This window comes from Squalius cephalus, assembly GCF_949319135.1.
Source record: "Squalius cephalus genome assembly, chromosome: 15".
Classification (NCBI taxonomy): Eukaryota; Metazoa; Chordata; class Actinopteri; order Cypriniformes; family Leuciscidae; genus Squalius; species Squalius cephalus.
The window spans coordinates 352501-377500 of NC_137136.1; the positions used below are offsets into that span (position 1 = coordinate 352501).

General features: G+C 46.0%; 2 protein-coding genes across 3 annotated transcripts in view; one reads left to right on the plus strand and one right to left on the minus strand.

Moving 5' to 3' along the window:
* nipal2 (NIPA like domain containing 2) overlaps positions 1-3339 on the plus strand; it is a 13781-nt gene extending 10442 nt beyond the window's left edge. Inside the window, exons 9-12 of one of the 2 annotated variants that reach the window (XM_079894115.1) lie at positions 2388-2476; positions 2551-2614; positions 2725-2819; positions 2901-3339. In XM_079894115.1, the coding sequence (XP_079750241.1) occupies positions 2388-2476; positions 2551-2614; positions 2725-2819; positions 2901-3007 (355 nt within the window). In that variant the 3' untranslated portion in view covers positions 3008-3339. The remainder of the gene's footprint in view (positions 1-2387; positions 2477-2550; positions 2615-2724; positions 2820-2900) is intronic. The other variant, XM_079894116.1, reaches the window with a different exon arrangement.
* A 1932-nt stretch (positions 3340-5271) lies between these two features.
* Positions 5272-25000, minus strand: part of pop1 (POP1 homolog, ribonuclease P/MRP subunit) — a 35497-nt gene continuing 15768 nt past the window's right edge. Inside the window, exons 8-16 of the mRNA XM_079894114.1 lie at positions 18553-18770; positions 16519-16606; positions 16285-16348; positions 16089-16208; positions 15655-15770; positions 9444-9626; positions 7357-7511; positions 7120-7272; positions 5272-5906 (exon numbers count right to left, since the gene is read on the minus strand). Of these exons, the coding sequence (XP_079750240.1) occupies positions 5279-5906; positions 7120-7272; positions 7357-7511; positions 9444-9626; positions 15655-15770; positions 16089-16208; positions 16285-16348; positions 16519-16606; positions 18553-18770 (1725 nt within the window). The 3' untranslated portion in view covers positions 5272-5278. The remainder of the gene's footprint in view (positions 5907-7119; positions 7273-7356; positions 7512-9443; positions 9627-15654; positions 15771-16088; positions 16209-16284; positions 16349-16518; positions 16607-18552; positions 18771-25000) is intronic.

Here is a 25000-nt window from a genome sequence, read left to right on the forward strand (position 1 = left end):
CACACACACACACACACACACACACACACACACACACACACACACACTTCTCAGTATTTTGCTGGGAATAATCCCGCTGGTCTCTTCGATCACCTCAGGGTTAGAGACACACACACACACACACACACACACACACACACACACACACACACATACACACACACACACACTTCTCAGTATTTTGCTGGGAATAATCCCGCTGGTCTCTTCGATCGCCTCAGGGTTAGATACACACACACACACACACACACACACACACACACACACACACACACACACACACACACACACACACTTCTCAGTATTTTGCTGGGAATAATCCCGCTGGTCTCTTCGATCGCCTCAGGGTTAGACACACACACACACACACACACACACACACACACACACACACACACACACACACACACACACACACACACACACACACGCTTCTCAGTATTTTGCTGGGAATAATCCCGCTGGTCTCTTCGATCGCCTCAGGGTTAGATACACACACACACACACACACACACACACACACACACACACACACACACACACACACACACACACACACACACACACACACACATACACACACACACACACACACACACACACACACGCTTCTCAGTATTTTGCTGGGAATAATCCCGCTGGTCTCTTCGATCGCCTCAGGGTTAGACACACACACACACACACACACGCTTCTCAGTATTTTGCTGGGAATAATCCCGCTGGTCTCTTCGATCGCCTCAGGGTTAGATACACACACACACACACACACACACACACACACACACACTTCTCAGTATTTTGCTGGGAATAATCCCGCTGGTCTCTTCGATCGCCTCAGGGTTAGACACACACACACACACACACACACACACACACACACACACACACGCTTCTCAGTATTTTGCTGGGAATAATCCCGCTGGTCTCTTCGATCGCCTCAGGGTTAGAGACACACACACACACACACACACACACACACACACGCTTCTCAGTATTTTGCTGGGAATAATCCCGCTGGTCTCTTCGATCGCCTCAGGGTTAGACACACACACACACACACACACACACACACACACACACACACACACACACACGCTTCTCAGTATTTTGCTGGGAATAATCCCGCTGGTCTCTTCGATCGCCTCAGGGTTAGACACACACACACACACACACACACACACACACACGCGCTTCTCAGTATTTTGCTGGGAATAATCCCGCTGGTCTCTTCGATCGCCTCAGGGTTAGACACACACACACACACACACACTCACTTCTCAGTATTTTGCTGGGAATAATCCCGCTGGTCTCTTCGATCGCCTCAGGGTTAGACACACACACACACACACACACACACACACACACACACACACACACACACACACTCACTTCTCAGTATTTTGCTGGGAATAATCCCGCTGGTCTCTTCGATCGCCTCAGGGTTAGACACACACACACACACACACACACACACACACACTTCTCAGTATTTTGCTGGGAATAATCCCGCTGGTCTCTTCGATCGCCTCAGGGTTAGACACACACACACACACACACACACACACACGCTTCTCAGTATTTTGCTGGGAATAATCCCGCTGGTCTCTTCGATCGCCTCAGGGTTAGACACACACACACACACTTCTCAGTATTTTGCTGGGAATAATCCCGCTGGTCTCTTCGATCGCCTCAGGGTTAGACACACACACACACACACACTTCTCAGTATTTTGCTGGGAATAATCCCGCTGGTCTCTTCGATCGCCTCAGGGTTAGACACACACACACACACACACACACACACACACACACACTTCTCAGTATTTTGCTGGGAATAATCCCGCTGGTCTCTTCGATCGCCTCAGGGTTAGACACACACACACACACACACACACACACACACTTCTCAGTATTTTGCTGGGAATAATCCCGCTGGTCTCTTCGATCGCCTCAGGGTTAGACACACACACACACACACACACACACACACACACACACGCTTCTCAGTATTTTGCTGGGAATAATCCCGCTGGTCTCTTCGATCGCCTCAGGGTTAGACACACACACACACACACACACACACACACGCTTCTCAGTATTTTGCTGGGAATAATCCCGCTGGTCTCTTCGATCGCCTCAGGGTTAGACACACACACACACACTTCTCAGTATTTTGCTGGGAATAATCCCGCTGGTCTCTTCGATCGCCTCAGGGTTAGACACACACACACACACACACTTCTCAGTATTTTGCTGGGAATAATCCCGCTGGTCTCTTCGATCGCCTCAGGGTTAGATACACACACACACACACACACACACACACACACACACACTTCTCAGTATTTTGCTGGGAATAATCCCGCTGGTCTCTTCGATCGCCTCAGGTTTCTGAATCAGGCCATGAAGCTGTTCGACGCCACTGAGATCGTGCCCATCAACTACGTGTTCTTCACCGCCAGCGCCATCGTCGCCGGTCAGTCGAGTTCAAATGTGTTTCGGTTGCGTTTCATCCCAAAAATAACTAACAAAATCTATTTGTATTTCTAGGCATTTTATTTTATGAAGAATTTTATGGTTTATCTGTGATTTACTGCATTATGTTTGTGGTCGGGTGAGCATTTCTTCAACATTTTTACCATTTTATTTATAACAATATTTGTGTTTGTGGTTTAAGGTGTGTGTGTGTGTGTGTGTGTGTGTGTGTGTGTGTGTGTGGCTCAGGTGTCTGCTGGCATTCACTGGAGTTTTCCTGATCGCACGAGCTCGTCCCAGAATCAAGATGGACAGCGTGTTCATTTCTATGGGCCAGATTCCAGGTATCTCTCTAACGCCTGATAGTCCAGGGGTCGAGCCGGAAGTGACTATAATATAATAATAATTTTGTTTGTGTTTTTCAGGGAAAAGTTGTACGGACAAAGTGCAGCCGCAGCCAGACGACAATAAATATGGAGCGCTGGCGTCTAAATTCACCTGCAACAGCGGAATACAGCAGGACGAGCCATAGAGAGAGAGAGAGAGAGAGAGAGAGAGAGAGAGAGAGAGAGAGAGAGAGAGAGAGAAAGACAGAGAGAGCCTGCAGGACGAACAGAACTAACACTCAGTGTGTCTGAGTGTATGTGAGTGTGTGTGTGAGAGAATATGTGCATTTGTGTGTGCGAGTGAGAGTGTATCTAAATGCGTGTGTGCAAGTGTGTGTGTGTGTGTGTGTGTGAGTGAGTGAGTGTGTGTGTGAGTGTGTGTGTCTAACTGAGTTTATAAAAGGGTTCATTTTGAATGCATAACTGTCTAAGTGTTATGGGAGTATTGTGAATTTTTTTAAATAAACATTGTAACATGAAAAAACAGAGTTTGATACTTTGCCTGAAGGAAAAACATGACAAAATGAAATAGTATTGTATAAAAAACTTGATACACACACACACACACTCACATCTCATGAAGGTAAAGTGTGTGACTAACACTGGATGCTGCATCATTAATGTTGCCTGAGCAGAAACTAGAGGAGGTTTAATTGAACACTTTGGATAATCAATACACACAACACACTTTACCTACTGTGGTGCACACTAGGTGTGTCTAGGCTCAGGTCCTCCATCTGATCTGGATACGGCCCGGATCCGGCTGACTACATCATGCGTTGTGGTCGTGTCTAGGCTCAGGTCCTCCATCTGATCTGGATACGGCCCGGATCCGGCTGACTACATCATGCGTTGTGGTCGTGTCTAGGCGCAGGTCCTCCATCTGATCTGGATACGGCCCGGATCCGGCTGACTACATCATGCGTTGTGGTCGTGTCTAGGCGCAGGTCCTCCATCTGATCTGGATACGGCCCGGATCCGGCTGACTGCATCATGCGTTGTGGTCGTGTCTAGGTGCAGGTCCACCATCTGATCTGGATACGGCCCGGATCCGGCTGACTGCATCATGTGTTGTGGTCGTGTCTAGGCGCAGGTCCTCCATCTGATCTGGATACGGCCCGGATCCGGCTGACTGCATCATGCGTTGTGGTCGTGTCTAGGCGCAGGTCCTCCATCTGATCTGGATACGGCCCGGATCCGGCTGACTGCATCATGCGTTGTGGTCGTGTCTAGGCGCAGGTCCTCCATCTGATCTGGATACGGCCCGGATCCGGCTGACTACATCATGCGTTGTGGTCGTGTCTAGACGCAGGTCCTCCATCTGATCTGGATACGGCCCGGATCCGGCTGACTACATCATGCGTTGTGGTCGTGTCTAGGCGCAGGTCCTCCATCTGATCTGGATACGGCCCGGATCCGGCTGACTACATCATGTGTTGTGGTCGTGTCTAGGCGCAGGTCCTCCATCTGATCTGGATACGGCCCGGATCCGGCTGACTGCATCATGCGTTGTGGTCGTGTCTAGGATGGAAATTGCTTACTGGCCAAACATAAAAGCTGACGTATGGAAATAGTGTAAGGAATGTGAAACTTGTCAAAAATATAAACCATAATTTTCAAAGCTGTCAAGTTACTTGCAATCAACACCAGTGGTGGAACCCGGATACATGCTGAGTGTGGATTTGATGGGTCCTTTCCCCAAGAGCTCTAAACAAAATGAGCTTCTTTTAGTTGTATTTGATTATTGTTCAAAGTGGGTGGAGCTTTTTCCACTGAGGACGGCCAAAGCACCACAAAGTTGAGGAGATTTTTACAAGGTGTGGAACTCCTGCCTGTCTCGTATTTTTAATGCAAAACAAAGTTATACAAGTACACAACTGCATGAAATATATCACACTGAAATGTGTGTGGTTTTTGAATATTTTATTACAAAAATCTTACATATTGTACCTTTAAACAAAATAAAATTTCTTCGCAAATCAAATATCACTCAAATCCCAGCAGAAAAAAAACACAAATTCATGATGTGAAGAGTTTCTCTCAATTTCAAAAAAAAAAAAAAAAAAAATTCAGCACATGGTCTTGGAAGTTCGGCATGCATGGAGGAGGAGATCACAGAACAGCAGCTCATGAGGAACACAGTCATGTGACGGACTGACGTTCAGGTGTCGAGGCTAATCTGGGCGAAGCGGTACTGCAGGGACGAGGTGTGTGTATATGTGTGTGTGTGTGTGTGTGTGTGTGTGTGTGTGCGCTCAGGTGTCGAGGCTGATCTGGGCGAAGCGGTACTGCAGGGACGAGGTGTGTGTATATGTGTGTGTGTGTGTGTGCTCAGGTGTCGAGGCTGATCTGGGCGAAGCGGTACTGCAGGGACGAGGTGTGTGTATATGTGTGTGTGTGTGTGTGTGTGTGTGTGCTCAGGTGTCGAGGCTGATCTGGGCGAAGCGGTACTGCAGGGACGAGGGGTTGCGCAGGAGCACGAGTCCACGCTGGTCCTGTGTCTGCGTGAGGAGTGTGTGTGTGAGGCCAGTCAGGCTGACGAAGGCCAGAGCCTCTCCACACCCAGAGGTCAGAGAGAAGTCGCCCTGCGTGACCCATCCCAGAGTCTGCCGGCTGCAGTGGGACACGACCCTGGGAAGAGGAGGAGGACACACCCCCCGCAGGACACGCTCCCGACGCTCCGGATCCGCAGGGTCGCTCCGGTCCCTCGGGTGATCTGTGTGTCGGGGCTCCTGCGGGCCGCTGCTGTGTCCATCTGTGCGCAGCAGCTGGAGGTCAGAGGTCGTGGGCACACACACCATGGCGTGCAGCGCAGGCTGGCCTTTACTCAGCAGACGCAGACGCACCCAGAGGAGAGAACGCCTGAACTCCTGCTGTAGAGCTGTAGCCGCCGCAGGGGTCAGAGGGGGGTCAGGGGTCACGCCAAGCCGGGTCAGAGGGGGGTCAGGGGTCACGTGCAGCCGGGTCAGCGGGGGGTCAGGGGTCACGCGCAGACGCAGTCGACGCCGGATCCAACCAGACAGCAGCCGCAGCTCCTTCAGACTCCTGCAACACACAATTATGTCTAAATACCAGTGCATTCTGGTCTTAAAGTGACAGCAGCCTAATATCCCTAGTGTTGTCTGTGTCATTAATGTTAATAAAACAACAAAATCCAGCTTTAACAAAGATGGAACTATATTTATTTTTTTACAGTGAACTGTGGTCTCGTGAGAGGTAGCGTATCACCAAAGCGGGGCTTGCTTCATAAATCGAGTCCAGGCTGAGATCAAGTCACTGGTTTCTTTTTAAAGGGATTGAAATTAAATGTTGGTATGTTTTAGCTTACCTGAAGGGCATCCAAGATGTAGGTGTCTTTGTTTCCGCAGTAGTTTCAATTGTGATATTTTTAGGTCAACCCGTTCTTGTCTGTCAGTCATATAATGCAGGTCTGTGGTCACTGTCTCAAAGAGCATGCACAGAGAAGTCCAAATTAAAACAATTCCCCATCGTAAGTACACATTGATGGCCTAAGACACGAAACGAGCGGTTTGTGTGAGAAAACGAACAATATTTATATCGTTTTTACCTCTTGTACACAACCACGTCCAAGTGATCTGAGGGCGCGCGCCTTTAGTCTGCGCAAGTGCCGGAAAGTGTACAAGAGGTAAAAACGATATAAATATTGTTCGTTTTCTCACACAAACCGCTCGTTTCGTGTCTTAGGCCATCAATGTGTACTTACGATGGGGAATTGTTTTAATTTGGACTCTGTGCATGCTCTTTGAGACAGTGACCACAGACCTGCATTATATGACTGACAGACAAGAACGGGTTGACCTAAAAATATCACAATTGAAACTACTGCGGAAACAAAGACACCTACATCTTGGATGCCCTTGAGGTAAGCTAAAACATACCAACATTTAATTTCAAAGTGAACTATCCCTTTAATAATCAACTCTTTATGCTCTCTAACAAACACAGGCAGTCTCTCTGTTCTCAGCTCATTAACAGCTGTCCCACCGCTGAGGAACTGGTAACTGTAGTCCGGGACCAGGTGGCCATCTTGGTTTGTAGTTCCCATTGCTGGATGGCACACAGCTTGCCTCTACGACATACACTCTCACGAAGCCACAGAACAAAGTGTTATTTTACATTTAGAGTTAATTATTCATCTCTGTACCTGAATATACTGTTAGGCAAGGCAAGTGTATTTATATAGCACATTTCATACACAATGGCAATTACATAAGCCATCGGGGTTAGACTGACTGACCTCAGAACAGTGAACGGTGTCTGGTCTCTGCTGTCCGTCTCTTCGCTCCGACTCACTAGCTCCTCCCACTCCTCCGTCAGCTGTTGCCAGGGGCAACGGAACGGCGCCAAGCAGCCATGTTTGACGTAGTTGGTGCGTTTTGATGGAGGACGTCTGAAACAGTCAAAAGTGATTCTCTATTGTATCATGGACACACAAAAAACACAAAACAACACTTCTCAACATCTCCCATCCCACCTTTTGAACTTTTCCAGAAGCTCCTGCTCCTGCTCGGACTGGAAGCGCTCTCCTGCAGGGCAGTCTGGGTAATCGTGAGGGAAGTGAGGCTGACCCATGAACTGGGAGTGTTTGACACTCATGTGGAGGCCGCCGACTCGAACGCCACGATACACCTGAAGACAACACACACCTGCCATTAGACGTCACACGCGCCGACAGGAGATCACGGTGGACATCTGAGACGGAGCGCGAGGAGACGTCGTACGGAGAGAAAGCAGGACTCGTTGAGCTTCCAGATCCGGCTGTGATTGGCTCTGTAACGATGCCCTCATGACGCGATTCGACACACATCACGAAACTGGTATTAAAGCGATACTCCAACACGTGTGGTAAAAGGTTAACACAAGATCAACTGTTGATTAAAATAATAAATTTGATAGTACATTCTGTGTGTGTAAATGAATAGTCTTGGACTTGGTGCTGAAACCCAATGAACAATAGAGACCAGAATAACAATATTCATGATTCTGAAGCTGAAAATACAGCATTATTTTAAACGAATATGAACTCTGTCACTGACTAGATATATTAAAATAATAATGCAGGACGCTTTTACTAGTAACTCAGACCTGGCATTATCAGGAGCAACACATGTTCCCCGATCGCATTACTATACATTATATTCAACATTATATACAGTAGTTTAATGCAGTACTGACACTAAAACAGAAAAATTGATTTATTTTCCCACATGGTAATTTTTATTTCTATCCACGATATATATTGTTGCATTTTTGCATTGCGATGTATTGTTCCACGCTGTGAGGACAGCAGTGATCAGACGACTGTAAAGAGCGGCTCCTTCACAGTAAACACAGTCCGATCGCTTATCAACCAACAACGGCCCTTAGTTCTCACATTGCAAACAGTTTTGTACAATTTATTTGACGACTTATCTTATATCCCTGTTGAAAGTGTTCCACGGCCCCCTAGTGGTCATCGCCCACTGGTGTGTACACTACACTGATGTACTCTACACTGGTGTACACTCAGGGTTGGGGAGTAACGGAATACATGTAACGGCGTTATGTAATCAGGATACAAAAATCCAGTAACTGTAATCCGTTACAGTTACGTCAAAAAACGTAGTAATCAGATTATAGTTACATTTTGAAAAAAGGGGGAATACTTTCAGGATTACAATGGTTTCATTTAAAACTATATAAATAATTATTTTGGCATAATAACACATATTAAGCGCTGCTTGATTATACAGTAGTTCCTGGTTCTGTTGCCAGTAATGACTCGCGTGTGCCACGCGCTGGTGCATGTGCAAATAACAACTGTCTACAATCTCCTCAGATGCAGATTGAATTACTGCTGCTAAACGACGCTGCCTGCGGGTAAAATCGCTTTTAATTCATGGAAATTCCGCTGCTATTTTGTAGAAATTCGGAGGGTAGCTTTTTTAGTACCCAAAATGTCCTTTCTTAATCTTGTTTCACGTAACGGGATGTTCGCTGTCTAGGTAACATAGGGGAACTCCCACTGCCAACGCCACAAGTTCAGTCAGGCAAATTAAGAAAGATCACGGCTTTAGTCAACATGTAGGCCTATTTTAAAATAAACTAATATGTAGATTGTGTAAAAAAAATTAAATGTTTTTATTTTTTAGTTAAAAATGTGTTAAAAATAAAAGAAAACAATCTGTAATACCATACATTAGCCACTAGATGTCTGTATAGCCCTTTACATAAATATATATTCAGGCCTGTGTTAAGGCCAAATTCTTAATAAATAAAAGTTTTTTTTTTATTTTTTACTTTATTTATATACGTGACCTTGAAGTAATCCAAAAGTAATCAGTTACATTACTTTCATATTATAGTACTTGGATTACGTTACTGAATACTTTTTTTATGAAGTAATTTGTAACTGTAACGGAATACATTTTTAAAGTAACCCTCCCAAGCCTGTGTACACTACACTGGTGTAATGACCCCATTTTACAACGTATGAAACCTCTATTTTACACCGTCTCCTTTACGCTCGTTTCACGAAAACAAGTCTGAGAGGAAACGTGAGAGACGTGAGATGAGACGCACCAGCGGGACCCAGAAGGACATTCCCCATCCCTTGGGAAGCAGCAGATCCCAGCCGGAGCCCCAGTGCCGACGCTCCTCTCCACACACACGCCCCGCATGATGGACCAGCAGAACCGGCACAGCAGAGGAAGAGGAGAGCCGGGAGCCGGGAACCAGCAGATCACTCCTCCTGCGGTTCAGCTCCTGACACACACACACACAGAGAGAGAGAGAGAGACACACACACACACAGAGAGAGAGAGAGAGAGAGAGAGAGAGAGACACACACACACACAGAGAGAGAGAGAGACACACACACACACACAGAGAGAGAGAGAGAGAGACACACAAACACAGAGAGAGAGAGAGAGAGAGAGAGAGAGAGAGAGAGAGAGAGAGAGAGACACAGAGACACACACACACACACACACAGAGAGAGAGAGAGAGAGAGAGAGAGAGAGAGAGAGAGAGAGAGAGAGAGACACACACACAGAGAGAGAGAGAGAGAGAGACACACACACACACACACACACACAGAGAGAGAGAGAGAGAGAGACACACACACACAGAGAGAGAGAGAGAGAGAGAGACACACACACACACAAACACAGAGAGAGAGAGAGAGAGAGAGAGAGAGAGAGAGAGAGAGAGAGAGAGAGAGACAGAGACACACACACACACAGAGAGAGAGACACAGAGACAAGTCAAGTCAAGTCAAGTTTATTTATATAGCGCTTTTCACAATACAGATTGTATCAAAGCAGCTTCACGGTATTAAATTAAAAGAATACATCAATGTTTGTTTCTAGTGGAAAACGTCCACGTTTGGTAAAGCTGATCAATAGTATCGTTGATTGATTAATTAAATTAAGTATCCCCAACTGAGCAAGCCAAAGGCAACAGTGTCAAGGAACCGAAAAACTCCATCAGGTGACAAAAAAAAAAACCTTGGGAGAACCCAGGCTCAGTCGGGGGCCAGTTCTCCTCTGGCGTTTATGAACTAGAGGCCGGATTTAACTGTAAGATTAAAAGTATTATATAAATGCCTGGCTGAAGAGATGCGTCTTTAATCTAGTTTTAAACTGGGAGAGCGAGTCTGAGCAACGAACAGTATCAGGAAGACTATTCCAGAGTTTTGGAGCTAAATGTGAAAATGCTCTCCCTCCTTTGGTGGATCTGGATATCCTAGGTATGACCAAAAGCCTCGAATTTAGTGATCTTAAAGAGCGCGATGGATTATAGGGCGATAGAAGGTCCGTTAAATAGACTGGAGCTAAGCCGTTTAGGGCTTTATAAGTCAGTAGCAATACCTTGTAATTAATACGGGACTTTATAGGTAACCAATGTAGTGATGATAAAATCTGTGTTATATGATCATATTTTCTTGATCTAGTAAGAACTCTAGCGGCGGCATTTTGGACTAACTGTATCTTGTTTATTGAGGATGCAGGACAACCTGCTAATAAAGCATTACAGTAATCTAGTCTCGAGGTCATGAACGCATGAACTAGCTTTTCTGCGTCAAAAACTGATAGCATGTTACGTAGCTTAGCAATGTTTCTAAGGTGGAAAAAGGCTGTTCTTGTAACATGAAATATGATTTTCAAAAGACAGGTTGCAGTCTAGTATAACACCCAGGTCTTTCACTGTAGAGGATAAAGTAACAGGACATCCTACTATGTTAAAGTTGTAGTGTGAGAGGTTTTGTGGGTGGTTTTTTGAACCGATGAGTAGTACCTCTGTCTTGTCTGGATTCAATAAAAGGAAATTGCGCGTCATCCAATCTTTTATATCTTTAACACACTCTGACAATTTGGATAATTTAGCGTTTTCATCCGGCCGTGATGAAATATATATTTGAGTGTCATCAGCATAACAATGGAAACTAATTCCATGTTTCCTTATAATATTTCCAAGTGGCAGCATATATATTGAGAATAATAGAGGGCCTAACACAGATCCCTGCGGCACTCCATAGTTTACTGGAGTTATGATCGATTTTTCTCCATTTAAATAGACAAAATGGTAGCGGTCTGATAAGTATGATCTGAACCAGCTTAATGCTTGTCCTTGAACACCAGTATAATTTTGTAGTCGATCTAAGAGTATTGTGTGATCTATAGTATCGAACGCAGCACTAAGATCAAGTAAAACTAGTATTGAGATACAGCCTTGGTCAGAAGCTAATAGTAAATCATTAGTGATTTTAATGAGCACAGTTTCAGTGCTATGATGCGGTCTGAATCCAGACTGAAACTTTTCATAGGTGTCATTTTCTTGCAAGAAAGAGCCCAGTTGGGTGGACAACTTTTTCTAGTATTTTAGACATAAAAGGAAGATTTGAAATGGGTCTATAATTTGCTAGGTTATTATGATCTAATTGTGGTTTCTTAAAGGAGAACTCCGGTCAATTTTAACATTGAGCTCATTTTATTGTACATTTGGAGTGCTGTCAATACAGAGAACAACTACAAAAATCAGTGTTGCCTACACCGAGTTATTCTATTTTTAAAATTTGCACCCTGTTGACTTCAATGGGGCAAGTACTAAACCTGCTTTTAGGCTCTTAACATCCTTGATGTGTCATTACAAGTGCACAGAAAATGTGAGTGATTCCTTCTGAGTGAACACGAGTGGATCTGACTGCAGTAGATGTAAAAGATATGTATAAAAATGATGTTATTTAAGCCAGCGCAAATACCTGTTTACATCCTGTTTTTCGGTTGAAGTCCATAGTAATCGATTGTCGAGTTCACGCGCGTGATCATAGGTAACTAAACCTATGCGCGTGAACTCGGCAATCGACTACTTTGGACTTCAACCGAAAAACAGGATGTAAACAGGTATTTGCGCTGGCTTAAATAACATCATTTTTATACATATCTTTTACATCTACCGCAGTCAGATCCACTCGTGTTCACTCAGAAGGAATCACTCACATTTTCTGTGCACTTGTAATGACACATCAAGGATGTTAAGAGCCTAAAAGCAGGTTTAGTACTTGCCCCATTGAAGTCAACAGGGTGCAAATTTTAAAAATAGAATAACTCGGTGTAGGCAACACCGATTTTTGTAGTTGTTCTCTGTATTGACAGCACTCCAAATGTACAAAAAAATGAGCTCAATGTTAAAATTGACCGGAGTTCTCCTTTAATGAGTGGTTTTATAACTGCCAATTTAAATGTTCTTGGAACATGACCTAAAGATAAAGATGAGTTAATAATATTGAGGAGAGGCTCTTCCACTACAGGTAACACTTCTTTCAGTAGTTTAGTGGGTATAGGATCTAATAAACATGTTGTTGTTTTAGATGAAGTGATAAGTTTATTTAACTCTTTTTGTTCTATAGTTGTAAAGCACTGTAATTGTTCTTGCGGGGTGATAGTTGAGGCTGAATTATAAGGCGCGATTGAGGATTGAACGTTTACAACTGTGGTTCTGATGTTTTCTATTTTCTCAGTGAAGAACTTCATGAAATCATTGCTACTAAACTGTAACGGAATATTTTGTTCAGGTGACATCCGTTTATTTGTTAGTCTAGCCACGGTGTTAAATAAAAACCTAGGATTGTTTTGGTTGTTTTCTATTAGTTTGCGGAGGTGCTCAGCCCTGGCCGCTTATAGGGCCTTTTTATAACGTGACATACTGTCTTTTTACGCTCTAAATTACGGGTTTCTCTCTTTAGAACATGCGTAGTATTGTTGTACCATGGTGCTTTACTTTTCTCTCTGACCTTTTTTAATCTAATGGGTGCAACAATATCCAATTTTCCAGAGAGAATGGTGCTCATAGTGCTAGTTAATTCCTCTAGTTCATCTGTTTGTTTGGGTTCACTGAGCAGCTGAGACAGATCATATAAGCTATTTGAAAAATTATCTATGGTGGATGGAAGGATTGTTCTGCCTAATCGATAACACGGCGCAGCATGATATATTAAAGGAGTACGTAATATGCAAGTTACCATGTAATGGTCAGTAACATCATCACTTTGTGGAATGATATCTATATCGGTTGGATCGGTTCCATGTGATATAATTAAATCGAGTGTATGATTAAAACGATGAGTTGGTCCGGTAACGTTTTGCTTAACCCCAAAGGAGTTTAATAAATCTGTAAACGCAGCCCCTAACGCATCATTTGGATTATCTACGTGTATGTTAAAATCTCCAACAATTAATGCATTATCGACATTGACTAATAGGTCTGAGAGAAAATCTGCAAACTCTTTTAGGAAATCAGCGTAAGGCCCAGGCGGTCTATATACGGTAGCCAAGGCTAGAGATAATAGGGATGTTTTTCTAACATCTAAGAGCGTAACATTTAGTACAAGTACTTCAAACGAAATAAACTTATAACCTGTTTTCTGAGTAACATTGAGAATATCTTTATAGATCATTGCAACACCGCCGCCACGACCAATCAGACGGGGCTCATGCTTATAGGAGTATCCTGATGGAGTAGACTCATTTAGACCGAAATAATCATTTGGTTTAAGCCAGGTTTCAGTAAGGCAAAGTACATCGAAGCTATTATCTGTGACTATTTCATTTACAATAACTGCCTTAGGTGTGAGAGATCTAATGTTTAAAAGACCTAGCTTTAGAAATTGTTTTTGATTACTAATAGCAACATTTTCTGTTTTAATAACAATTAGATTTTTCCTAGATCCTGCAGTAGATTTATCATTTGATCTCACTAGACACACACACACACGGAAAGTGTCGTTTAATTGTTCTCTGTTCTCGAGCAGAGGTTCTCACACCTGTCCTGAAGTGTCCCTCATCATCACACCTGAGCTCATCAGCACACACACACACACACACACACACACACACACACAGAGAGAGAGGGACACACACACACACACACACACACACACACACACACGCCCCGCATGATGGACCAGCAGAACCAGCACAGCAGAAGAAGAGGAGAGCCAGGAACCAGCAGATCACTCCTGCAGTTCAGCTCCTGACACACACACACACACACACACAGAGAGAGAGAGAGACACACACACACACAGAGAGAGAGAGAGAGAGAGAGAGAGAGAGAGAGAGAGAGAGAGAGAGAGAGAGAGAGAGACACAGAGAGAGAGAGAGAGAGACACACACACACACACAGATGTGCAGGGCTGATGTTCTCCAGAGCGGCTTATTATATAAATGAACTAAATTAATAACTTTTTCACAACAGAAATGAAGCATCACTGAACTTCCCTAAGCTGGACTGTGACGCTACTTTCTTCTGGAATCAAACTCTGTTGCATTATTTCCCTGTTATCTCTGTGAAGCTGCTCTGAAACACTCTGGATTGTATAAAGCGCTGTATAAACGATTGACAGGTTTGAGAAGCTGCTCTAGAGGTCATGAGGCTGATGTTTGTAGATCACCAGAAACTCTTGATCCGGATCACTGGAATCCGATCGGATGTTATTTACCTGATCCGACAGTCAGTGTGTGTCGCGTGTGTTTACCTGATCCGACAGTCAGTGTGTGTCGCGTGTGTTTACCTGATCCGACAGTCAGTGTGTGTCGCGTGTGTTTACCTGATCCTGTCAGTGTGTGTTGCGTGTGTTTACCTGATCCAGTCAGTGTGTGTCTCGTGTGTTTACCTGATCCAGTCAGTGTGTGTCTCGTGTGTTTACCTGATCCAGTCAGTGTGTGTCGCGTGTGTTTACCTGATCCGACAGTCAGTGTGTGTCTCGTGTGTTTACCTGATCCAGTCAGTGTGTGTTGCGTGTGTTTACCTGATCCAGTCAGTGTGTGTCTCGTGTGTTTACCTGATCCGACAGTCAGTGTGTGTCTCGTGTGTTTACCTGATCCAGTCAGTGTGTGTCTCGTGTGTTTACCTGATCCGACAGTCAGTGTGTGTCGCGTGTGTTTACCTGATCCGACAGTCAGTGTGTGTCTCGTGTGTTTACCTGATCCGACAGTCAGTGTGTGTCTCGTGTGTTTACCTGATCCGACAGTCAGTGTGTGTCGCGTGTGTTTACCTGATCCGACAGTCAGTGTGTGTCTCGTGTGTTTACCTGATCCAGTCAGTGTGTGTCTCGTGTGTTTACCTGATCCGACAGTCAGTGTGTGTCTCGTGTGTTTACCTGATCCAGTCAGTGTGTGTCTCGTGTGTTTACCTGATCCAGTCAGTGTGTGTCTCGTGTGTTTACCTGATCCAGTCAGTGTGTGTCTCGTGTGTTTACCTGATCCAGTCAGTGTGTGTCTCGTGTGTTTACCTGATCCGACAGTCGGTCGCGTGTCACACACTCTCGAATCGACTCGTCCCACAGCGAGCTCTGACTGCAGTGAGCCGGCACTCCTCTGAGTCTCAGATCCCGCACACCATCCTCCTCTAGTGGGAGAAACACACACACACACACACTCATCATGACAGTCTGCTGTGTGTGTGTGTGTGTGTGTGTGTGTATATATGTGTGTGAGTGTGTGTGAGTGTGAGACATGACAGCACACACACTCGTCATGACCGTCTGCTACTGCGCGTGTGTAAGAGTGTGAGAGAATCTCAGGCCCTGCCAGGATTCGAACCTGGTTACTCTGCATGGAGGCGCAGAGGCTCCCGGAGCTCAGGGTCATATATACACACACACACGCGCACACACACACACACACACACACACACGCGCACACACACACACACACACACACACACCTGTGCTGGGCTGTAGGTCAGGTACAGTTTTTCCACGTTTCTGAGGTAAAGTCAGTCTGGGATCATCTATAGTCAGTCCCAACACACAGCCTGCTGGGAGCTCAGCTGTGGAACACACTCCTGTAAAACACACACACACACCATCAGGCATCCACCGCCTCCATCAGAGAGTCATGTGACCTCAGTGTTCGTTCACCTCTCAGCAGCTGGAAAGTGTGTGTCTGTTGCTGATGGAGGCTTTCGTTCTCGCCACTCAACATCTACAGGAACCAGAGAGAGTCATCAGCCAATCACAGAGAGAATCATCAGCCAATCACAGAGAGAATCATCAGCCAATCACAGCGAGAGTCATCAGCCAATCACAGAGAGAGTCATCAGCCAATCACAGAGAGAATCACAGCGCAAGAGTGTGATGTCATCAGTCTCTCACCTCACTGGCTGGACGGAGTGTGTCTGTGAGCACCGTGTGAGCCAGCGGACCAATCAGACGAAAGCGCACAATCTCCATGGTGAGGTCGCTAAACAGGATATGATGAACGATCACATTAAACACCTCTGGAAACAGATCACTCTTAATTCTAATGTAGAAACACATTTTCTGTAAAGATGCTTTGAAACGATATGTAGAGAGTATGCGTGTGACATCACCATCTGTGCGGTTACACACACACACACCGAGTGGCAGAGACACTGAGTGGCAGAAACACTGAGTGGCAATATTTGTTTTCAGTGTGAATGCCGTGAAAACCACACAAAACACATCTAAAATGGGAGAGAGCTTTGAGATTGACTGTACAAATAGATTTGACAAGAAATCTGAGGAATATTTTCACACACTGCTGAAAGCTACAGAACAGAGAAGCGAATGAATCGCTGCGATTCACAGAAACATCTGGATCCAGGCAGAGAACGCTGGATTTGCTGTGATTATTTTGTGTCGATATGCTGAATTATGGGGTAAAATCACACCCTATATATTGTATTGTTATATATTGTATTGACAACTCATCAATTAAATATTTACCATCATATTTTCTGCATACCGTATTTTCCAGACTATAAGTCGCTCCGGAGTATAAGTCGCATCAGTCAAAAAATGCGTCATGAAGAGGAAAAAAACATCAATAAGTCGCACTGGACTATAAGTCGCATTTATTTAGAATTTTTTTTCAGAAAATCCAAGACCAAGAACAGACATTTAATCTGGAAAGGCAAGTTATTCAACTACACAGTAGCACACAGAACAACAGGCTGAGTAACGTTAGGTGTCCGGTATGTTAACGCAACACATTAACAGTTATTCAGCTAAACAATAGAATAAAGAACATATACCTGGGAGGCTGAATAGGCTAAATTAACATAAGCCAGCGAGTCTAACAAGCAAGTTACCAGTAAACAAGTTCACAAGCTCCCGCGATCTCATTCCACATCATTTTCTTCATCCTTGGTGTCGCTTCTGAACAACTCCGCCAACTAGAGCGCCCTCTCGCGGCTGTAGACGGTAATGTTTTCTCTTGGTTCATCTCAGTCTGAATTAATTTTGATATATAAGTCGCACCTGAATATAAGTCGCAGGACCAGCCAAACTATGAAAAAAAGTGCGACTTATAGTCCGGAAAATACGGTAATTGGATGTTTTTAAATAAAAACTGACATAAATCTACACAAGTTTAGGGCTGGACGATATGATGATAAAATAACACTGATATAAGTGATCTCATGGATTTAAACCTATATTGCGTTTATATAAAGCGTTCACAGGCACATGTATTATGTATTTCCCCGGTGTGGAAATCAGGCTGATATAAAGGTCAGGAAACAGGATTCTTGCTGCATGTTAATATCCACGGATCACTGGACCTTTGGTGAGTTGTAAGGAACACTATATCGAATCCAACCTTTAGTTTAAACCGATAATTGTTCGTTTTACTCACATTTTCCCCAATTAAATCACTCAGCAGCTCTTCTGCCACTCAGTCCGGCTGAGGGAGAGTGTTCCCGCGAGAAACTCACGTCAGTGCAGAAACTCGACAGTGAAAAGCGCAATCATCATAAAGCATGTGACATCATCAGACGGAGACACCTGATGGCAGTGGCGGGGGACTCCCAGGATAATGTGTGACCCTGGACCACAAAACCAGTCTTATGTGTAATTTTTTTAAAATTGAGATTTATACATCATCTGAAAGCTGAATACATAATCTTTCCATTGACGTATGGTTTGTTAGGATAGGACAATATTTGGTCGAGATACAACTATTTGAAAATCGTGCACAGATAACGTGCGAGTCCCGATTTTTTCACTCTATGATGGTTAAATTTAGCAGTTAATCCGTGAATCACATGCAAGCCGAACCGTGTGGAGCTGATCCGTACGCATCACGGATCTCTAGTGTGTGTGTGTGTGTGTGTGTGTGTGTGTGTGAGAGTGAGTGTGTGTGTGAGTGAGTGAGTGAGTCTCTACCTGATGGTGATGTGTGTGTCGGTGGACTCCCAGCGCACCGGAGCTCCAGCGGGTCGAGTCCCGTCTCCCAGCAGCCTCTTGGAGGGAGGACCGGTGTCGTCTTCATCCCTCTTCCTCTTCCTCTTCCTCCCTGCAGGATCCGCTTCGGGATGAAGATCCTCACACACGGACACGGCCTGAGAACACCCACACACCAGCAGCAGCTCCGACAGCACTTCCTGTCACATGATCAGAGAAGACAAGCGGTTAAACACCCAAACACAGGCGAGTTTGTGTGCAGCCCTTTCTCTTCATCCTCCTCTATTGGAGTCGAGAGTATATGTGCACTTTTGATGTTATTGTTTTCGGCTGATAAGTGAATATATGAAAGCCGATGAATAGTGTATTATGTCCTTCAGATGCGACTGTTCAACATGATGGTTCTGAATTGCTTGAAATATGATTGGAATCACTTTGAAAAGGAAAATATAGTTTAGGGATGCAGCGATATGAAGATTTTGGCCGATACTGATAACCGATAATTCTTTATATCTGAAAGCCCATAACCGATATATAAGCCGGTATATCTAAATCCAAATTAAAATTTATTATATTAGACGCCCTGTGAATTTTTTTTTGTTTTTGTTTTTTGAGAGCCTGATTACAAAACCAAAAGTCTCACCATTAAAGTCACGACCCAATCACACAATTATGATGATGATGTTCTCGTTATAATGTTCTGTAGCCGATATGACAGATCTGCACATGTTGCTCTGAACTCTGAATTTTCCTTTTTTGAAGTGATGCCAATCATATTTCAAGCACTTCAGAGCCATCATGTCTAACAGTCGCATCAGAAGCGTCTCAGCTGGAGGAAATAATACATTATCGGCTTTAATATATCAGACAAATCTTCTTATTGTGCCGATAATGATAACATTAATAATGAACATATATCAGCCGATATATCATACACCCCTAGTCGCGAGTGCTGAATGTTGAGCTACAAATCATCATCATCATCTTCATCTTCATCATCATGAGTCACTTAAATTGTCAAATTGCCGCCAGTCTGTTTATGTTTATCATTCATTTAATAATCATTCCATAATCTGTACTGAATAAAGCACTACAGAAATAAAGGTGAATTGTCTTCATGGATATTACCGATTAAAGAGTGTTTGGAAAGTGTTTGATTAGTGTTATTATAGAGACGGCAGGAATATTAGAGTCTCTCGCGCTTGAACGGTTTAAAGTCATATTGAAATGCTCACAAAGGAATCGATATTTTTATTTTATAACAAGCATCCGATCCCTGACCTCAAGTATTCGATTCCAGAATCAGAACTGATTTTCGATTCCCAAGCCTAGACCCTGAGTGAACTAACAGCGAACACTGTCCTTCTAGACCAGGGTTCACCAATCTCGGTCCTGGAGGGCCGCTGTCCTGCAGAGTTTAGCTCCAACCCCAATTAAACACACCTGAACCAGCTAATCAAGGTCTCACTAGGCATACTAGAAACTTCCAAACAGGTGTTGGAGCTGAACTCTGCAGGGACAGCGGCCCTCCAGGACCGAGATTGGTGAACCCTGTTCTAGACTGTGCTGTGCGAACACACGCGTGTCACATGTTGCTCAAGCCTTCACATCCGCACCGTTGTGGAGTGTGTTCTGGGTTAGGGTGTGGAGTGTGTTCTGGGTTAGGGTGAGGAGTGTGTTCTGGGTTAGGGTGTGGAGTGTGTTCTGGGGTTAGGGTGAGGAGTGTGTTCTGGGTTAGTGTGTTCTGGGTTAGGGTGTGGAGTGTGTTCTGGGTTAGGGTGAGGAGTGTGTTCTGGGTTAGGGTGTGGAGTGTGTTCTGGGTTAGGGTGTGGAGTGTGTTCTGGGTTAGGGTAAGGAGTGTGTTCTGGGTTAGTGTGTTCTGGGTTAGGGTGTGGAGTGTGTTCTGGGTTAGGGTGTGGAGTGTGTTCTGGGTTAGGGTGAGGAGTGTGTTCTGGGTTAGTGTGTTCTGGGTTAGGGTGAGGAGTGTGTTCTGGGTTAGTGTGTGGAGTGTGTTCTGGGTTAGGGTGAGGAGTGTGTTCTGGGTTAGGGTGAGGAGTGTGTTCTGGGTTAGGGTGAGGAGTGTGTTCTGGGTTAGTGTGTGGAGTGTGTTCTGGGTTAGTGTGTTCTGGGTTAGGGTGAGGAGTGTGTTCTGGGTTAGGGTGTGGAGTGTGTTCTGGGTTAGGGTGTGGGTGTGTTCTGGGTTAGGGTAAGGAGTGTGTTCTGGGTTAGTGTGTTCTGGGTTAGGGTGTGGAGTGTGTTCTGGGTTAGTGTGTTCTGGGTTAGGGTGTGGAGTGTGTTCTGGGTTAGGGTGTGGAGTGTGTTCTGGGTTAGGGTGTGGAGTGTGTTCTGGGTTAGGGTAAGGAGTGTGTTCTGGGTTAGTGTGTTCTGGGTTAGGGTGTGGAGTGTGTTCTGGGTTAGGGTGTGGAGTGTGTTCTGGGTTAGGGTGAGGAGTGTGTTCTGGGTTAGGGTGTGGAGTGTGTTCTGGGTTAGGGTGAGGAGTGTGTTCTGGGTTAGGGTGTGGAGTGTGTTCTGGGTTAGGGTGAGGAGTGTGTTCTGGGTTAGTGTGTTCTGGGTTAGGGTGTGGAGTGTGTTCTGGGTTAGGGTGTGGAGTGTGTTCTGGGTTAGGGTGAGGAGTGTGTTCTGGGTTAGGGTGTGGAGTGTGTTCTGGGTTAGGGTGAGGAGTGTGTTCTGGGTTAGTGTGTTCTGGGTTAGGGTGTGGAGTGTGTTCTGGGTTAGGGTGTGGAGTGTGTTCTGGGTTAGGGTGAGGAGTGTGTTCTGGGTTAGGGTGAGGAGTGTGTTCTGGGTTAGTGTGTTCTGGGTTAGGGTGTGGAGTGTTCTGGGTTAGGGTGTGGAGTGTGTTCTGGGTTAGGGTGAGGAGTGTGTTCTGGGTTAGGATGTGGAGTGTGTTCTGGGTTAGGGTGAGGAGTGTGTTCTGGGTTAGGGTGAGGAGTGTGTTCTGGGTTAGTGTGTGGAGTGTGTTCTGGGTTAGTGTGTTCTGGGTTAGGGTGAGGAGTGTGTTCTGGGTTAGTGTGTGGAGTGTGTTCTGGGTTAGTGTGTTCTGGGTTAGGGTGTGGAGTGTGTTCTGGGTTAGGGTGTGGAGTGTGTTCTGGGTTAGGGTGAGGAGTGTGTTCTGGGTTAGTGTGTTCTGGGTTAGGGTGAGGAGTGTGTTCTGGGTTAGTGTGTGGAGTGTGTTCTGGGTTAGTGTGTTCTGGGTTAGGGTGAGGAGTGTGTTCTGGGTTAGGGTGTGGAGTGTGTTCTGGGTTAGGGTGTGGGTGTGTTCTGGGTTAGGGTAAGGAGTGTGTTCTGGGTTAGTGTGTTCTGGGTTAGGGTGTGGAGTGTGTTCTGGGTTAGGGTGAGGAGTGTGTTCTGAGTTAGGGTGTGGGTGTGTTCTGGGTTAGGGTAAGGAGTGTGTTCTGGGTTAGTGTGTTCTGGGTTAGGGTGAGGAGTGTGTTCTGGGTTAGGGTGTGGAGTGTGTTCTGGGTTAGGGTGTGGGTGTGTTCTGGGTTAGGGTAAGGAGTGTGTTCTGGGTTAGTGTGTTCTGGGTTAGGGTGAGGAGTGTGTTCTGGGTTAGGGTGTGGAGTGTGTTCTGGGTTAGGGTGTGGGTGTGTTCTGGGTTAGGGTAAGGAGTGTGTTCTGGGTTAGTGTGTTCTGGGTTAGGGTGAGGAGTGTGTTCTGGGTTAGGGTGAGGAGTGTGTTCTGGGTTAGGGTGTGGAGTGTGTTCTGGGTTAGGGTGTGGAGTGTGTTCTGGGTTAGGGTGAGGAGTGTGTTCTGGGTTAGTGTGTTCTGGGTTAGGGTGTGGAGTGTGTTCTGGGTTAGGGTGTGGAGTGTGTTCTGGGTTAGGGTGAGGAGTGTGTTCTGGGTTAGGGTGTGGAGTCTGTTCTGGGTTAGGGTGAGGAGTGTGTTCTGGGTTAGTGTGTTCTGGGTTAGGGTGTGGAGTGTGTTCTGGGTTAGGGTGAGGAGTGTGTTCTGGGTTAGGGTGTGGAGTGTGTTCTGGGTTAGGGTGAGGAGTGTGTTCTGGGTTAGGGTGAGGAGTGTGTTCTGGGTTAGTGTGTTCTGGGTTAGGGTGTGGAGTGTGTTCTGGGTTAGGGTGTGGAGTGTGTTCTGGGTTAGGGTGAGGAGTGTGTTCTGGGTTAGTGTGTTCTGGGTTAGGGTGTGGAGTGTGTTCTGGGTTAGGGTGTGGAGTGTGTTCTGGGTTAGGGTGAGGAGTGTGTTCTGGGTTAGGGTGTGGAGTCTGTTCTGGGTTAGGGTGAGGAGTGTGTTCTGGGTTAGTGTGTTCTGGGTTAGGGTGTGGAGTGTGTTCTGGGTTAGGGTGTGGAGTGTGTTCTGGGTTAGGGTGTGGAGTGTGTTCTGGGTTAGTGTGTGGAGTGTGTTCTGGGTTAGGGTGTGGAGTGTGTTCTGGGTTAGGGTGTGGAGTGTGTTCTGGGTTAGGGTGTGGAGTGTGTTCTGGGTTAGTGTGTGGAGTGTGTTCTGGGTTAGGGTGTGGAGTGTGTTCTGGGTTAGGGTGTGGAGTGTGTTCTGGGTTAGTGTGTTCTGGGTTAGGGTGAGGAGTGTGTTCTGGGTTAGGGTGTGGAGTGTGTTCTGGGTTAGGGTGTGGAGTGTGTTCTGGGTTAGGGTGAGGAGTGTGTTCTGGGTTAGTGTGTTCTGGGTTAGGGTGAGGAGTGTGTTCTGGGTTAGGGTGTGGAGTGTGTTATGGGTTAGGGTGTGGAGTGTGTTATGGGTTAGGGTGTGGAGTGTGTTCTGGGTTAGGGTGTGGAGTGTGTTCTGGGTTAGTGTGTGGAGTGTGTTTTGGGTTAGGGTGTGGAGTGTGTTCTGGGTTAGGGTGTGGAGTGTGTTCTGGGTTAGGGTGAGGAGTGTGTTCTGGGTTAGGGTGTGGAGTGTGTTCTGGGTTAGGGTGAGGAGTGTGTTCTGGGTTAGTGTGTTCTGGGTTAGGGTGTGGAGTGTGTTCTGGGTTAGTGTGTTCTGGGTTAGGGTGAGGAGTGTGTTCTGGGTTAGGGTGTGGAGTGTGTTCTGGGTTAGGGTGAGGAGTGTGTTCTGGGTTAGTGTGTTCTGGGTTAGGGTGTGGAGTGTGTTCTGGGTTAGGGTGTGGAGTGTGTTCTGGGTTAGGGTGAGGAGTGTGTTCTGGGTTAGGGTGTGGAGTGTGTTCTGGGTTAGGGTGAGGAGTGTGTTCTGGATTAGGGCGAGGAGTGTGTTCTGGATTAGGGCGAGGAGTGTGTTCTGGGTTAGTGTGTTCTGGGTTAGGGTGTGGAGTGTGTTCTGGGTTAGGGTGAGGAGTGTGTTCTGGGTTAGGGTGAGTAGGGTGAGGAGTGTGTTCTGGGTTAGGGTGAGGAGTGTGTTCTGGGTTAGTGTGTTCTGAGTTAGGGTGTGGAGTGTGTTCTGGGTTAGGGTGTGGAGTGTGTTCTGGGTTAGGGTGAGGAGTGTGTTCTGGGTTAGGGTGTGGAGTGTGTTCTGGGTTAGGGTGTGGAGTGTGTTCTGGGTTAGGGCGAGGAGTGTGTTCTGGATTAGGGTGTTCTGGGTTAGGGTGTGGAGTGTGTTCTGGGTTAGGGTGTGGAGTGTGTTATGGGTTAGGGTGTGGAGTGTGTTCTGGGTTAGGGTGTGGAGTGTGTTCTGGGTTAGTGTGTGGAGTGTGTTCTGGGTTAGGGTGTGGAGTGTGTTATGGGTTAGGGTGTGGAGTGTGTTATGGGTTAGGGTGTGGAGTGTGTTATGGGTTAGGGTGTGGAGTGTGTTCTGGGTTAGGGTGTGGAGTGTGTTCTGGGTTAGTGTGTGGAGTGTGTTTTGGGTTAGGGTGTGGAGTGTGTTCTGGGTTAGGGTGTGGAGTGTGTTCTGGGTTAGGGTGAGGAGTGTGTTCTGGGTTAGGGTGTGGAGTGTGTTCTGGGTTAGGGTGAGGAGTGTGTTCTGGGTTAGTGTGTTCTGGGTTAGGGTGTGGAGTGTGTTCTGGGTTAGTGTGTTCTGGGTTAGGGTGAGGAGTGTGTTCTGGGTTAGGGTGTGGAGTGTGTTCTGGGTTAGGGTGAGGAGTGTGTTCTGGGTTAGTGTGTTCTGGGTTAGGGTGTGGAGTGTGTTCTGGGTTAGGGTGTGGAGTGTGTTCTGGGTTAGGGTGAGGAGTGTGTTCTGGGTTAGGGTGTGGAGTGTGTTCTGGGTTAGGGTGAGGAGTGTGTTCTGGATTAGGGCGAGGAGTGTGTTCTGGATTAGGGCGAGGAGTGTGTTCTGGGTTAGTGTGTTCTGGGTTAGGGTGTGGAGTGTGTTCTGGGTTAGGGTGAGGAGTGTGTTCTGGGTTAGGGTGAGTAGGGTGAGGAGTGTGTTCTGGGTTAGGGTGAGGAGTGTGTTCTGGGTTAGGGTGAGGAGTGTGTTCTGGGTTAGTGTGTTCTGAGTTAGGGTGTGGAGTGTGTTCTGGGTTAGGGTGTGGAGTGTGTTCTGGGTTAGGGTGAGGAGTGTG